Raw genomic sequence first — 16,442 nt, forward strand, 5'->3', positions numbered from 1 at the left:
TATTTGAGTATATATTGTGTAATCATTTATCATCAGCAAGCTACCGTTTAAACGTTTCTGAATCAAGGTTAATTTCTGATTACAGGTGTGAACGATCAATGCGTAGTAATAGTTCAGATTTAGAATGTTGCAACAGGATATATATTTTTTTATTAACTATATTATTATTTTAATTATATGTATTGCAACAGCAAACAGAGGACATATGCCAAACAAAAAATATATTAAAAAATAGTCGTTGACAACACAATAATTTTACTTTTTAAATTGTACGACAGTTATCCTTGACTTGACACAAACAATGTTTCCGATCGATTTAACATATTATATATTATTATGAAAATTATGAAACTGATTCGTTTTCTGCTTGTGAGGAAAACAAAGTAAAATACGACGCATTTTCCATCACGACTATCCTTTGTCGTGATATGCAAAATGTCGACCCAGTAAACCCGGAACCCAATCGCTTAGGTTTTGAAATGTATAACGCCTTGTGTTGTAGATACATTATTATATAATTTCACATTTATGTAGAACGAAGGTCATAGTGCAGAAAATTATAGATTGTCAGAATATTTTTGCGTTTAAATGATTACATATGTAGAAAACCTGAAAAAAGTACTTGTTGTCACATCACGCAAACGACCCATTACCTCTAATTACGTATTGCAAATATTGCATAGCTCACGTTTTGTCGTTACATAAGTGAAACGAAGCGAAAAATGTTTATTTAGATTTTATTTATAAATTCGTTTAAAAAATATTATTTACAATCATAATTTATTAAATATGTATATCAAATATTTACTTTACAATGTTTGAGAACAACTAATTGCATAATTTTACTTGTGGTAATAGCTAACTGGTACTTGGGCGTGTGCGATCGCCGGAGCCAGAGTTTTTCCATAAACTGGCACTGATGTGTGCACTCTTTCGACACCGACCTTAGCCGTCTTGATTACGGTGTGTTGGTTGATGGCTACCCTTTCTATCTTCGTGGCTGGTTCGACGACGTCGATTTCTTGGAGGGTTTGGACCGGGCGAGACACTACGATTCTTCTGGTCTTAACCTTCTCTTCGACAGGTGGGTGGAGTGGAGACGGGGTGGCTGAAAGAACGCGAGCTCTGGAGATTCCAGCATCTCCCACATGTTCGGCGTGTCCTGGCCTTCCGAATCCGATTTCAGCAACTCCTCCCCTAGCTGTCAATAACTTGAGCAACTTTTGTTGGTTATCTTGAGCTTCCTCGTGGCTCAAATGATTGAGTTGACGCACGTGGTGTTCAGGTGCGATTTCGTGGTGCTGAAGTTGGACGATCTGCTCATGGGGAGCTCCATTGGAGTAAGATTCTACGCCGAGATGAGCATTGGCATGGTTGTAATGAGCGTGAGCAGCTTCTTCATGAGCTACATGAGCGTTATAAGCGGCGTGTTCGAGGGCAGCGTTTTTGGCAGCGTGTTCGATGGCAGCGTTTTGAGCGGCTACTTCAGCTAAATGAGGAATTGGAGTGGATGATACCAAATAAGGTTCTGAAGAGTAGTGAATTGGAGCTGGAGTCGAAGAAACGACGACTTGTTCATGATGGATCTGTTTGTGGAGATATGGAGTATCTACTACGGCCAACTTGGGTGTGACTGCTACGTAGGGTTCTGATTGGTGGTAATGGTGAGCATGTCCACTGGTGACGGCGATGCTGTGTGGAGTCGGAGTGATGGCTATGGTGTTCGTGGCAATTGGAGCGTGGTATTGTACGGGGACTTGGGCATGGTGTTGGATGGCAATTGGAGCATGATGCTCAGCGGCAACTGCTACGTGATGGGGATCTTCGAGGGATTGTACTAGAGCTGGTCCCTTTTGGGCCTTTGATAGAGGCTCGTCAAGTTCGACCAAAGCAGATCCTACTGGACGGATTATGGTATGCTCTTCAATGTCATAGAATTGTTTTTGGATAGCTGGACGACGAATCTATTAAATGTTAATTGATCAGTAACTTATTCTTGTTTATAATAAATAAATAAAAAAAGCTTTTTAAAATGTACTAACTTCGAATTTGCGTGTCTTGATAGCCGGCTTTGCGACATCGACGATTTTCTGGAAAACGGCTGGTTGAGCTTCGATTTTAGTGTATGGTACGTCTGCGACTGCTGGTACATGGTGTACAGTTGGTACAGCCACGGCGGTCTTGACTGGTACTTGGGCGTATCCAATAGCAGCTGGTTGCTGAGCATAATGCACATGCTCTTGTTGATAGGCGTATTGAGCATGGGGTTCCGAGTAAGTCACTTGCTGATGACCATCATATCCTTGCTGATGACCATCATATCCTTGTTGATAGGCGTACTGAGCATGCGGTTCAGAGTAAGTCACTTGTTGATGACCACCATGCGGTGCTTGACCGTATTGAGTATAGGTAACACCGGCAGGGTTCAAAAATGGCATTCGCACTGCAACGTGACCACCTAGGGCCACATTTGTGAGTGCCAAGATAACTAACAGTCTCATCTGTAACAATATAATAGATTAAAATTAAAATGCTATAAATTATAATATCGATATTAGAGTAATTAGTGGTGGACTATTTTTTTAATCTCAAAGTTGTATTTATAATTAATTATATCACTATTCCAATCGGTAATTAAATGTAACACATTCTATAACATAACTGACAGCCTTGAATCTCGAGTAATTTATGGAATTATACGAGCGAAATTGTATTTATCGTACAAGTCCAAATAAGATTGAAACATTGCGCAATTTAAAAATATATGTGTCAAAGTATTTATATGTTAAATTATGCAATCAAAATTCAATATTCAAGTAATCATGCCATCAATCAAATGCAACTGAAGTCTAAGAACTGATATCGTATATTATCATGTTCCACATGTTTGCCATCAAACGCAGTAATATAATATTTTAATTAATAATAATTGTTTAGTATGATACTAACTAGGATTAAATAGAGAAATAACGATAAAACTAAATATGTTTTCTATACAAGATACATTTCTTAATTACAACAATAAATACGGTGTAGCACCAAAGTCTCTAGAAACCGTCAAATTTAATTACACTCCTAAAAAAGCTCTTATGCATTAGGCATTCGAGTCAATGAGCCACGAGACTTAATCACTTATTGTATTCCAAGCAATTTTCCTGCGTTGTAAGCTTTTAGATGATATTTATTAAAGCTCAATTTTAGAATGATATATTTTTAAGTAACTGTCCAACTAGTCAATGTAAATTTTGGAGATAACGTCATCGAAGTTTTTAGCATTAGCAAAAGGAAAGGAGATGTTTTAAAATTTATATATTAATTAATACATATTTTCTGGGTCTCCATTAACTCTATAAAATAAGTTTATTGGGTCGTATTAGGACAAAATCAATTATTACAACACAATACTTACAAACTATGATTTATTAAAAAAAAAATTAATTTAGCACAATACACTTAAATTCCCAAAAAAATATTTATTTGTTTGTGGGCTACTTTTAAACGCGCCAGTCATTGTTTACTGGAACGTTTCTAAATCATATGTTAACTTTATGGGATGTGTCTATATGCCACGATCATTTTTTTCGTTCGATTAGAGAGCAAGGTTAACTGACACGGTTAGTAATGTTAATCGACAAATGGCTAACCTTGGTTCGGGTAGCACAGGCGGTTATTTAATGCGAGGCTGGATTTTCGTTGTGAGAGGAAAGGGTGTTCGGAGTTGCTTTTTATAGTTTTCTCGAAATCTTGACGGGAGGGAGTGGTGTCAACTATGTGGGCATAAAGTTGATATCTACTGGTAAATTTAGATTACCATAATTTAATTTACAATAGGTATTAAATTAGAATGCTGCAGTTTATTCTATCAAGTCTTGATCACGTTCATTTGCAACTTTTGTATTATTTGGGTATATGCCCAATGAGCCGATTAGTCTAAAAGGCGAAGAAAATCAAGAGAGCGATGCAATTAGAAATTTATATCCGGAACGTTGATTTGTATGTTTTAGGTGATTTGTTACAATTGGTGGTTAATCTAATTGTTCAATAAAATCTTATTATGACAATAAGAAGAGGCATTTAGAAATATAAACGACATTTCTAATTTGTCTTATAATGTAATATGTATTTATACCCTTAGTAGATTAGATACGTATTTAAATTATATATACATATGTATATATATATTGATAAAAATAAAACAAATCCAAATAGTTATAATAATGTTTTTTCACTAATATCATTATATTTTAATAATATTACAAGGTATTTTCAATTTTAGAATGATATATTTTTAAGTAACTGTGCAACTAATCAATATACATTTTGGACTGAAGTTTTTAGCATTAGGAATATGAAAGGAGATGTTTCAAAATTTAGTTTATTAATTAATATATATTTTTTGGGTCTTTATTAACTCAAAAAATAAGTTTATTGGCTCATAAAGCAAAATAAAACTATCATGCAAACAAATAAATAAATATATATTAAGCATTCAATTTTATTCTTTTTAATTTATTTTATTTTATCTGCACAACGAAATGTGCTTTTTATTTATTACATTTTGTCAGTGGTGATAATTTTCTCTATAAAATAATAAATATTTCTGAAATAAAATAATAAATATATACCTTGGTGCTAATAGTTGCCCTCATACGAGTGATTTTTTTTGAACACTTAAATAAGGCACAAATAAAGCTGGATGATACGACAGATAAAGTAAATAAAAATAAGTTTTAAAATGCGATTCTTAAGTTTATAAAGTCTTAGAAAACTTGAAATATGGTTATAATTTATTTTTTAGTATCGTAATGTAATAATTATATAGTTTAGACGTTGGAACCAAAAGACTTACTAAACTCATTGATGTTTATAGTAAACAAATACATGTCTTTTAAATAAAATGTATATTATTAGTAATTATCATACATTCTTCCACTATGCACCTAAGTGGAAATTCACACTAAAAATTTATGAAAAAAATTCGTATTGGACGAACAAATAAAACTCTTAACAGTAGTTTATTTTTTAGTAAAATATACATTTTCAATGTGTATTATTAATTAAATATAAAATATTTATTATTTTAAAAACGATTAACTTTGTGTCTTACACATTTTTTTAAATCTTACCTTGTAGCCCAATGCGTTACAACAGGCAAATCTATACCAACTGATTAAGTAAATCAGATATAATGAATACCTACAAATAAGTATTAACCGCCAGACTGAAAGTCTAGGAATTGCTGATTACTATATTATTAATTATAAATAATAATTATGTGCTATACAACTTATTATTAATAGATGTCACTGCAGCTGGGGCTGTTTTTTTTAATAATAGCGCATTTTTATAAATAAAAATTCGAATGCCGCTGCCGGGACTTGAACCTGCAACCTCAGAGTTACTAGTCTGAGACGTTTCGGACTACGCTATTCCGTTCTTAATGAGTCTTGATAATTCAAATACGAGCGCGAAATTAAGCCGGTAGGTTTAACTACTAATAGAAACATATATGCGCGTAATGATTCCGTTACAAAACTAGAATATATTTTATTATACATATTTCTATCGATCATGTATGTAAATAAAATATAATTAAACATAAAATATATTAACCGATGTGTTTGCATTAGGAATTTTTATTAACATAATAGTAACTTTCAATGTTATGAATATATTAACAAGATTTTTATATTGATCTATTTTATTTATCAATTTACAAACCTGGAAGTGATCTAAATATGTATTTTTTTTATTAATAAAAACATATTCTGATATAGTTTTAATGTGGTTTATTGGCACTAATTATAATTTTAAAATTGCATGTTGAAAAAAATAATACGAGAGCAATCAAGTAAAATTGCGCCACGCAATGATCGACGAGAAAAATATGCACGGAACAAGATTCGTAGTCGAATTTCGAAAAAATGGGTCACCAAAAAAAGAGTAAAAACAGGGGCTCACACTCTTGTTTCGAAAGTAAAACGAGAACAAAGGACGGGCGATCACGAATCGGTAAGCGTACAATAAGTCGTGACCAATTCGATAGATCATCGATGTTTGACATGTCATGTCACCTGTTCTTGTTTTAAGCATAAACTAGTTTCCTGAGTTATATGCAACTTTGAACTATTACTTATGCAATTTTTTTGTTATAATATATGTATATCCGTCTAATTTATTTTATTTTAGGCGATAACATGGCATATACCATTCTGAAGCTGTGTCTGATTATAGCCAAATAGTATATATTTGTTATGGATATAGTAGCATTTGTCCTGCATCATGAATCGTCGCGTTATCGTGTTGATTTAAATGACTAATTATGTCTATCTCGACTAAGAATAAAGCGGAAATGTTGTACTCATAAGCAACATTTTAATTTTAAAATATCAAAGTTACTTTGGATGGGCAGAGAAAACTTCCTTTTAAAAAAACAGACAGCATGGGCAAAAATAATGTGCACTCGGTTTGTAGTTCGCAATTTTAACAGCGTGGGCAGTTACTGATGATGATTCTAAAGTTATCAAAAACCGTTGAATATTTAAGTTAATTTGTCTGAGAACTATTTTTACGAAGTTACAAGAAAAAAAAAACCACATAGAACAGAATCTCTGTTTTAAGGAAGCCAACTCTCCAAATCTTCGGACTTTTGCATCAGGACGCGGACCAATGCCAGGCCCGACCTCCTACTTGGGTTGTCGCAAGCCACTGCCACGATTGGATCTCATTATTTGCGAAATATTTCGCGCTCCTAATCAAAACAGATATAAATCTGCGCAATAAAAAAATCAAAAAGAGCCAAAACATAAGAACTTTATTTATATCAACTAAGCATATATAAGTGCGTATACATATCTTTCACTTCCAACAAGAACCTTCATCAATAAATTCCTTCAGTTATTTGCAACTCAGAACACATGAGTAAAGCTAAATTCAAAGATTAAGAAAACCGAGAAAGCTGCCGCTTTCCTCTACATGTCATCCAAGATCGAAATCCAGAGTTGAACCTGATCTTAAAATACTAAAGCATTCTACCGACGCAGACAAGGCAACGAGAACATCACATATTTATAGTAATACATAACCTGTACCTAATTTTTAATTTATGCACAACAATTATGATGTATAACCTAATAACTTTGCAGTATACACGTTCACACCAAAGTTATAGCAACCACATATTCACATGAATTCAAAATATATTTATGGAATTTTCAAAATAAATACTTTATGGCGAAGAATATTCTTAGAGCTAAAGAAAATAACCCAAATTTTCACATGCAAAGTAACCCGATACTATAAAGTATTTATAACCCTATAGGGTTAAGTTGTAAGTTGTTATAAGTTGTAACTTATCCAAAAAATATTTAAATTAAATTGTATTTATTAAAAATGTATATGGGGTAATTTTATATCCCATTTCATACGTATTTTTTTTTTTGCTTAAATACAGATAATAAATAAACATTTATGCTGAGCGTCGAAATGTGCCTCGGCATTCTTTTTGCGATGATTTCAGGAACTTCAAACATTATTTAATAGTTTGTAGGTGCGTTTAAGATTAGCTGTGTATAAAAAATCGACTTTGATCCATTTTCGCTACAGATTTCGTTCTTGTTTATGTAAATTATTTAACGAGTCACACGTAGCGACTCTGCAAAATACCTTGACCAGCATTTTTTACGGATCTACTTTCTTTGTAGGCGTAGTTTTTAATTACACTTGTAATACTGTTTAAAATACAAAATTCTCACGTTTTTCTGCTTGAAAAATGTGAAAAAAATATGCTTTGATAGGATTTTTGATCTTGCCAAAGAATACCATTTAAAGAAAATTTTGTGTTTTAAATTTATAGCTCAATCGTATACAAACAGGAACTTAATTATTGAAAGTTTTTTTTTTGTTTAAATAAAATTAAAAAATTATCTTATTTGATAATGCTTTTCTTTACTGTTTTATGTTTGAGGGTTATTGCTATAGTATTTTATATTTAATTATGGTCTTAAAATAGTACAAATATATTATACATAATTGACATTATACTGAACTTTATGAATTTAAAAATACTTTTTAAGTCAATTTTTAGATCTCAAAGTATCTTCAAAATATGTTTGTCAATTGACATTTTTCGCCTTGAGAACTAAAAGAGTAATAAGATTGATTTTGCACATAATATACAAAAAAATGATGTTTTAATGAGCTAGCATAACGTTACAGAATGTTCAATAGATAAGTTACAAAATATAAAATATTAAAAAAGAAAAATAAAAACTGAAAAAACTAGTCTATATATCGCAAGTATCCATTTACGTATATATCAATCACTTATAAATTTATGAAATATTATTATATGGATCATATTAAATTAAGTATGTGTTATTTGCATTCCATATATTATATTCTATTACACAAGCAAAAAGAAGACATGAGAACTGATTTATGATTACTAAATCTAATTAAACGGTAATCAATACGTTCGACTTATTTGGGTTAATATATAAAAGTAAGATTGATTTGAACTATCATAAAACTAACAAAAAAACTTAATATTGTATTTATATGATATTATATTTTAACTATATAAAATCTATTACGCTCGTTCTTTCTTCCTAGACACGACATTTACTACAACAGACCACCCATTTGTTAAGGTAAGTACGAAAACCTTAATGGAGATCATTTATCTGCCATTCAGTCATTACTCAATCCTTGACCAATAAATAGAAAGGAGTAAAAATCTAGATCAGTTTTTATTCGTGAGTTATCATTGCATTATGTCAGACAAAGAAAAGATATGGGTTTGTATGTACACGTCTGAAGTTTTTATCGGCATTATTATATTTTTATATTTCAGCAATATGCATGTAATTACTTAATGGCAAATTAGTTTGCATCGGAGCAAATTGTCGTTTTCCTCACCTTTCACTGTTACTTTTGCAAGTATTTGCATCTAATGCAACAGATTCGACAAACGTGTGTGAAGTTGCGTTACGATCGACCTGAAAAGAGTTCGTTTTTGTGACATCGTCTAGATTGTTAGGTATTCTTAACACTTCACAAAGTTATCTACAGTACTTAGAAGCAAAACTCATATGTATGTATGTATAATAAAAGTCATTTTCTATTGTAATAATAATACTTTTTTCGTGATTTGAGGTTGATGACAAGAGTTCTTAATCGAATATTCGATTATTCGAATTATTTGCCCAGTTTTCAACTTTATAAATATTCGAATAATTGATTGAATATTCATTAATATTATACTAACTCAAATAAAATTTGAAAAAATCTTTAAAAAGAAAAGAAAAGAATTTAACTATTTGTATACTTGAGCAACACAGGTAGTCGTTTTTTCTCTCAATGTACTAGTGTCGCTCCAAATTCTACGGTCCTTTATGCGCCTTTATTTTGTTTCGAAAAATTTGTCTTTTTATCTACATTTATTATCCAGTTGCTAATAGCTGACCGACCTAATCAAAAAGTATGTAAACTAAGTCTTCGTCCCTGAACAAAAAGTATGTAAACTAAGCATTTTCCTTTAGACGCCTTTACTGATCAGTAATTCGCACAGCATTGTGTTATGCATATTTTATAAGTTTTATGATTATGAATGTATTTAATAAAACACTGATATTTGCTTACATGATTGCTATCATATTATGGTATTTGGCTTTGTCAATTTGACATGAAGCTCATTTTGTCGTAAGTCAATATTAAACAACCTTAGTAGAGATTGTTTTATATTTAAGAGGTATTTTATATGTATATATGTAAGTACAAATCAAATGTTAATAACTAAAATTAAAATAAAAACCTATCGAGACTACGTTTTTATGATGTTTCATTAAATTTAATAGATACAATATAGTACGTGGCTGAAAATTGTAAAAATGTTTTTTTTTTATTTAATTGGAAGTAAAGGGGTTATTAAATATATATTGCTTAATCTAAAATTGAGAAATTTTATTTAAATATTGCGATTTAGATTCTGAGTTATTTATGAGTGATGATTATCTATTACTTTCAAATACTTATTTACATGAAACCCATTAAGATTAAATCTTGGTAACAGTACAAGCATGCGCGTTTTTAATAACCAATTTTATCGATTTTTTATATTGAATCTTTAAACTATCATTATTTTTAACACATTTTCAAAACTTTTCTATAATGCATACCTTAATTACGCTGTTGCATATCTACTGGTAATCTGTACGTAAATAAACTTTTATTGATTCTGGTACATAAAAACAAAAAAAAAAAAACCTCCATAAAAATTGGAGCAAGGTTACATTCATAAAGTTACACCGCAATTGTGTGTATCGATCGTAAGTAATTTTCCCATTATTCTTTCATTATTCCACATGCTTTTACGATAAGCTTGGATACAATGTATTGCTTATATATTATGTATAAATCCGGATACCACTGAGTCATTGGAGTTAAATTGTTCAAGGCGACCGATATTTAATATCAACCATCGATTTAGTGTGTAAGTACTTAAAATAGCTCGTTATCTTATATTAGTCACCTCTCCAGTAGACACAAGGAACTCAAACGCAAAATGCTATTATCAGTCAAAACCATGTTTGAGTAAAAAAGTTTATCGAGTCATTCATGGCGAAGGTGGAGTTGCAATTTATCTTTAAGGTGATATGAAATGCAACTGCTTTCTGTTCGATTATGTCCTTGTCCCAGGCGAAAGCTTATATCTGGATCGAATTGATTCAAAAAGGTTATGTTGGTCAATTATGAAAGATTTTGTCTGATACTTTTCATACATATGTAGGCGTTTATCTGAAAAAAGTATTAAATACTTCCATTCCTTCTATGTAACGCGCAATATGCTTAAATACACACTTTTTAAGTGTGTTGATTTATTTATAAAATTCTCCTAAAAATATATTCTACGTATTTTTTAGCGATTTCTAACTGCAAAAACACATACAACTATTTTTTTATTGCATCTTTCTTTATCTATAATAATTTACAGATGCTTCAAATGTATTTAAAAGTGTTCTCAAAAATTATTATGGTGTTAACAAATGATACTATATATCTGGATTAAATGCAAATTATATTGAACAAATCTTTATCAACGAGATAATTAATATATACTACATAATATATACATCAGGGATTGACAAACTTTTGTGAATTGCAGTCTACTCGGAATTTTGGCGGAAGTGTATTCCGAGTGCGCTATGTATGCATTTATGTACGCTTAGGTAACATGGAGGTTATTTCGCTCGCCTACTCTCGACGCATGCACAAGAGTTAGAATAAGATTAGTCGTCTTCTTTATAAGAATCGTTTGCATGACCATTAGAGTTTAAACAGGTCAAGATTTGGCAAAACTGCACTTGTCATTCCTCATTCCACCCATTGTCGGCACTGTTAATCCCATGCCATTATTTTATGTTTGTAAAGGCATTGAACGGAGGTTGTCGATGTTCTTTTTGGATATGCTAATAATTCGGAATCTCCGATCGTCACGTTGTCTTTTATTGCGCTTTCAACTTGTATTAGCGATCATGGTTAATGTGTATTTGCGATAACTGCTTTCTACCTGGCAGGGTAGACCACGCAATATTTTAAAAAATTTGACTTATAAATAAAAAATTAGCGCTGTAGTCAGTAATTGCCTCATTTTGATAACTTCATTAATTGATTTTTACTTAGTATCTAACTGGTTGTTACATACATGTGTATATACAGCAGTAGTTTAACCTGGATCAACGGATTCAAGAGAACACCATTTTGATTTTTTCGCTTGTTTTCAAATGTTGGTTTGATTTTCCACTCAGAATAAATTTCTAAAGCTGCAATACTTACCGAAACATATATATTCTAAGATTATACCTGGTTCTTAAAAAGCGCGTGTTTTGTTCTTAATAATTCTGATGCCACATCTCGATTGAACATGTAGTAAACTACAAACAGTTTATATCTTGAACTCAAAGTGTAGCTTCGGTTTTGTTATCGTTGTGATACACCTATAGATTTTTGTTGGGTAATTTAAGTTTATTTAAGGCTACTGTTTTATATTTCATACACCGTACCTTTAGGTAATTCAATACTTGTATTTTCATTTAAAAGACCTACCTAAATTGCAACAATTAATTGCTCAATATTCTTCCTAAAAGTATATAAAAGATGTTTTAAAGTAAATAAAAATCATTATTTTTTACATATTCTCTTTTCAGATATCCGGTGGTTAACCACTATGCTTATTCATTTTACAAGAAAACTTGTTTACTCAATACACGAAGGAAAGGATTATGAAGAAGAATGTGTATGTTATACATATTTAAATATATTTGTCTCTGATTCCACTACTTGTAAAAGGTTGCTTATTTAAATATTTATTAAGTACAATTATTTAATTTTGTTCTGAATTGCCGAATCCTAAATATTCATAAATATGTTATTTATATAAAATCTTATTTTATTTATATAACACAATTCAAAAAAGTGGTGCTATGCAGATAACTATATCAATGTGTATTGAAATAAAAACAAATCCATAATAGGCATAAAACATTATTTTATTTAAATAATACCATAAAAAATAAATCATTTGATAGCGATTTCTTAAGATTAAAAAAAACTTTGGTAATGAATTATGAATTATTTAATTTAGATATTTTTCGATATTTTTTGACAGACTGCTAGGGTCTGTTTTCGGTCCATGTCTCTCAACCGGCTGTCCTTCTTTGTCCACGATAAACTTTGTGTAATTCCATTTTATGAAGTCTCCCAGAGTGCCGCCTTGTTTGTGTTTTAAATATTTATACAGCGGAGCTGCGTTGTTTCCATTCACTTCTATCTTGTCGAAAATGTCTCCGAATTCGGTCTTGTTGTTCAAGAGGAAACATTGAATATCTTCGTTGTTGCCTGGCTCTTGACCATTGAACTGGTTACAGGGAAAACCCAAGATCTTAAAACCTAAGTACAAGAAACAAAAATAAATTAATAGTTGAAAGTAATAGAATATTTTTAAATAAAATTAAAACACATATACTACTCACCGTTACTGACAAACTAATGGTTAGTGAATTAAAAACAACAAAATATTCACACGAATGCTGTAATTTATAGTGAGACATAATATAATATGCACAAACTAATGTAATCTACATAAGTAAAATAAAACATTTTTTAAATAAAAAAATATTAAAAACAAATTTATTAAACATATAAAAATACAAAAACCAATAATACAACAAATTTATATAAATAAAAAACTATAGTAAAATCATGCGATAAATGTACTCCTAGTAAATGCGGTTTTATTTGGGGATTCGATGAATTACAAACTAAGCAAAACAATAGCACCCTTAAAAATAAAAAAATAGCTTTTCGTTTTGTCTAAACGCGTCGAATTTTTAGTTGAGTTCTTTAAATGGTTGACTGCATTACATAATAACTCATAAACTCGCCTACTCTACTAAATCACTCGACTCGCGTGGACGGCCTATAAAAATGTTTTAAAAATATTTTTCGAGATTAATTGCAAGTGATTGCGGAGACACGTTCGGTCCATGTCTCTCCTTCGGCTGTCCTTCTTTGTCAACGATGAACTTGGTGTAGTTCCATTTTATGAAATCTCCTAAGGTGCCGGGTAGTTTGGATTTCAAATATTTATACAAGGGAATTGCATTGGCTCCATTGACGTCTACTTTATCGAACACGTCGCCTAAGCTAGCTTTGTTCTTCTCTAAGAAGCAGGAAATCTCTTCGTTGCTGCTAGGCTCCTGCCTTAGGAATTGATTACAGGGGAACGCCAAGATTTTCAGGCCTGTGCGATTTGAAACATTCACATTATTGCACTGTATAAAGATTGTTTTTTGCATGATGCAGTAAGCGTAAATTAAACGATTTGGATAAAGTAGGATATCCGCTTTGTGATATCAGTTAATTTATGAGCAAAAAGCTAACATCGCACTGTTAAAATTTATTTGATAATAACTCAATATTTCTATATTCTTCTTTTGATAATGTAATGTCAGCTTTTAACTGTAAATAATACCAATAAGCAATAATCATGTAAATAAAAGCTCACACTCATGCAAATAAAGTTAGTAAACAATACAGCAAAACATATTTTTATGTAAATGGATAGATCAACTCTTCTTTTATTTTGAATTATAATTAATTAGATATTTTAATAAACAATAAAACTATTAATGTTTTGCTGTATTTTAATTTGGAAATAAGTATTATTATTTCTATATTTAATACAGCAATTAATACAATAATAATAAACAAGCACTAATTTCGGTCTAGGTTATCAGTTTTGAACCGATGCATTGTTTCAAATTAATTATATAAGTGTATAGATATTTTTATCTTTATTAGTGATATGACATTGTGCGCCATTAAGTTAATAACAATTATTTTAATCTTGGTGTTTTGAAAACATTTTAATCATATTGTTTTTAAGTTTATTAAAATACATAAATATATATTAACGACGAGGAGAGAATATTATACAAGTACTAGGATTTTTTCTATATATAAAGCAAATTATCAACTATAAATAATTATGAATTTTCATGGCTAACTAAAGTTAGCAAAAATAAAATGATATAATTATGTATTGTTTTAACCAAATGTCAATAATATACAATGTTTAATTCAGTAATTTTTAAAGAAAATTGAATATACAGAACTTTTTAGAACCTAGTCTATTTATTTTCAACACATCAGAAGCTTTAATATAATAACGGACTGCATTTAGCAGTCTATAAAGTCCAAAATAATTAAAGATTTAAAATATAATGATGATAGTGATAAGTATATGAAAAAGATGAGTCATCAAAATATGACGATTTTAGGCAAAAATACGACGCTGTCTTAAAGGTCTAATACACATGAAATTTAGAGGGCAAATACACATGTTTGGATGCGAAAAACAATAATAGAAAAAATATTACATCTATTGAGAAAATTGTAAACTTTTTAAAAATATCTTTAGTTTTAATTGAGTATTACAAAAGCAATATGGAGTATGATGAATATTTTTAAGTATTAATAATACGCCAATTAAGAAACGAATTCGTTAAAAACGTTAGCATATGGCTGAGTTACAACCCGTTAGAATAACAACCGAATATTGTTCATAGCATAGATTCAATGTTGTGAAAGGGGAATTGAATTTTATGTTAATAAATATGAGTAGTGGTTATTATTATTAATTAGTATAAATATTTTTTAGCATTTTATCAAAGTAAAAATTAAATAATAATGACATCATAAATTGATCTATATATATGTATATCCAGCAAGATAGACCAGTGGTATAAATCTGTGATTAATACCTGAAAGACTAAGAGGCAGTGTATATGAAAAATTTCTGGAACGCTCTAATATCAGTACAAAATTTTCCAATCGAATAATATTATACTGGTGTATATATATGAAATAAAATACTATTTATTTATATATTAATTTGAAATTTAAATACGTTGTGATTTAATTGTGCATAATCGTCATTAGTCTAGTTTTTTAATTTAAATTCAAATAAATGATAAAATATTGTGCATGGTCATTAATGCATGCTTAGATCGTACGTACGCTCGTCGTACGTGACGTGTTACACGTTTACAGATTTAAGCACAAATTGCATAAAACTTTCGTCAATATTTTATTATTTATTTAAAATATTATGCTGGTTTTAATCTTTAATTATGGCGAAAATACGGGAATCTCATTTAAAAATGTAAAAACACATACATTATTAATCACTTAATTTTTAATAATATGCATGGTCGCATTACATGCGTTTTTGGACCTGTTTCGGATGCATATTTTGACCGATATTTACGCATTGCATAATTAGACGGATAATCGTCAGGCGGGTCAATGGCGGCGCATTTCGCCGCTTCGGCCAAAAAGTCGACCTCGAGCGGCTGATAATTTTTTTCAAATAAATAAATTCGCTCACCTTTCTCTTCGTACTTCGCCTTGAGCTCGGTGAGCTCCTTGTTATTGGTGGCTGTGAGGCCGCACTTGGACGCAATGTTGACAATGAGCAGCACGTGCCCCTTGTACTTCTCCAGGCTCACGTCCTGACCCTTGTTGTCCTTGACGGTGAATTCATACACGGACGCCGCCGTCTTGTAGTCTACTTCGGCCATTTTAGGAATCGGCAATCGAACGACAACTGACGCAACAGGATGACGACTGTAGTATGCGTGTTGTGCCGGCTGTCAAGTCAAAGTGATGCGGAAACGATCGCAGCGCTGACTGCCGGCTGGCGGATGAACTGCGACGCATCGCTTGCTACTGTCAAACTGTGGGCGCGGTCAATTTTCAAATTATTCTTTTGTAAATTGGTTGTTGTCGACTCGTTAATGTACTGACCTTGGGATGAAGAGCAGGGCTTCCAATTGTTTGATAATAAAACAAAATTGCAGCAATGGTCAGAATAAAAGCGG

At 31.0% G+C, this 16,442-nt stretch overlaps 2 protein-coding genes across 3 annotated transcripts; both read right to left on the reverse strand.

The window, feature by feature from the left end:
* Positions 1–720: 720 nt before the first annotated feature.
* LOC148230784 (uncharacterized) lies at positions 721–3,701 on the reverse strand. Its single transcript, XM_088194672.1, has 3 exons — positions 3,645–3,701; positions 2,043–2,501; positions 721–1,964 (listed from the first exon to the last, which is right to left on the reverse strand). The coding sequence occupies exons 2-3, from the start codon at positions 2,499–2,501 to the stop codon at positions 843–845; spliced, it is 1,581 nt and encodes a 526-aa protein (XP_088050798.1). The 5' UTR covers positions 3,645–3,701; the 3' UTR covers positions 721–842.
* An 8,826-nt stretch (positions 3,702–12,527) lies between these two features.
* Positions 12,528–16,300, reverse strand: Gtpx (phospholipid hydroperoxide glutathione peroxidase Gtpx). Of its 2 annotated transcripts, none has more exons than XM_088194444.1 (2): positions 15,950–16,300; positions 12,528–12,948 (listed from the first exon to the last, which is right to left on the reverse strand). In XM_088194444.1, the coding sequence occupies exons 1-2, from the start codon at positions 16,140–16,142 to the stop codon at positions 12,635–12,637; spliced, it is 507 nt and encodes a 168-aa protein (XP_088050570.1). In that variant the 5' UTR covers positions 16,143–16,300; the 3' UTR covers positions 12,528–12,634. The 2 variants fall into 2 exon arrangements, with proteins under 2 accessions (XP_088050570.1, XP_088050571.1); XM_088194445.1 differs by lacking the exon at positions 12,528–12,948 and adding an exon at positions 13,158–13,801 and having other exon boundaries at positions 15,950–16,244.
* Between the last annotated feature and the right edge of the window lie 142 nt (positions 16,301–16,442).

The sequence above is a fragment of the Plectrocnemia conspersa genome, unplaced genomic scaffold (assembly GCF_051122295.1).
Source record: "Plectrocnemia conspersa isolate PC_06_02 unplaced genomic scaffold, ASM5112229v1 ptg000010l, whole genome shotgun sequence".
Taxonomy (NCBI): Eukaryota; Metazoa; Arthropoda; class Insecta; order Trichoptera; family Polycentropodidae; genus Plectrocnemia; species Plectrocnemia conspersa.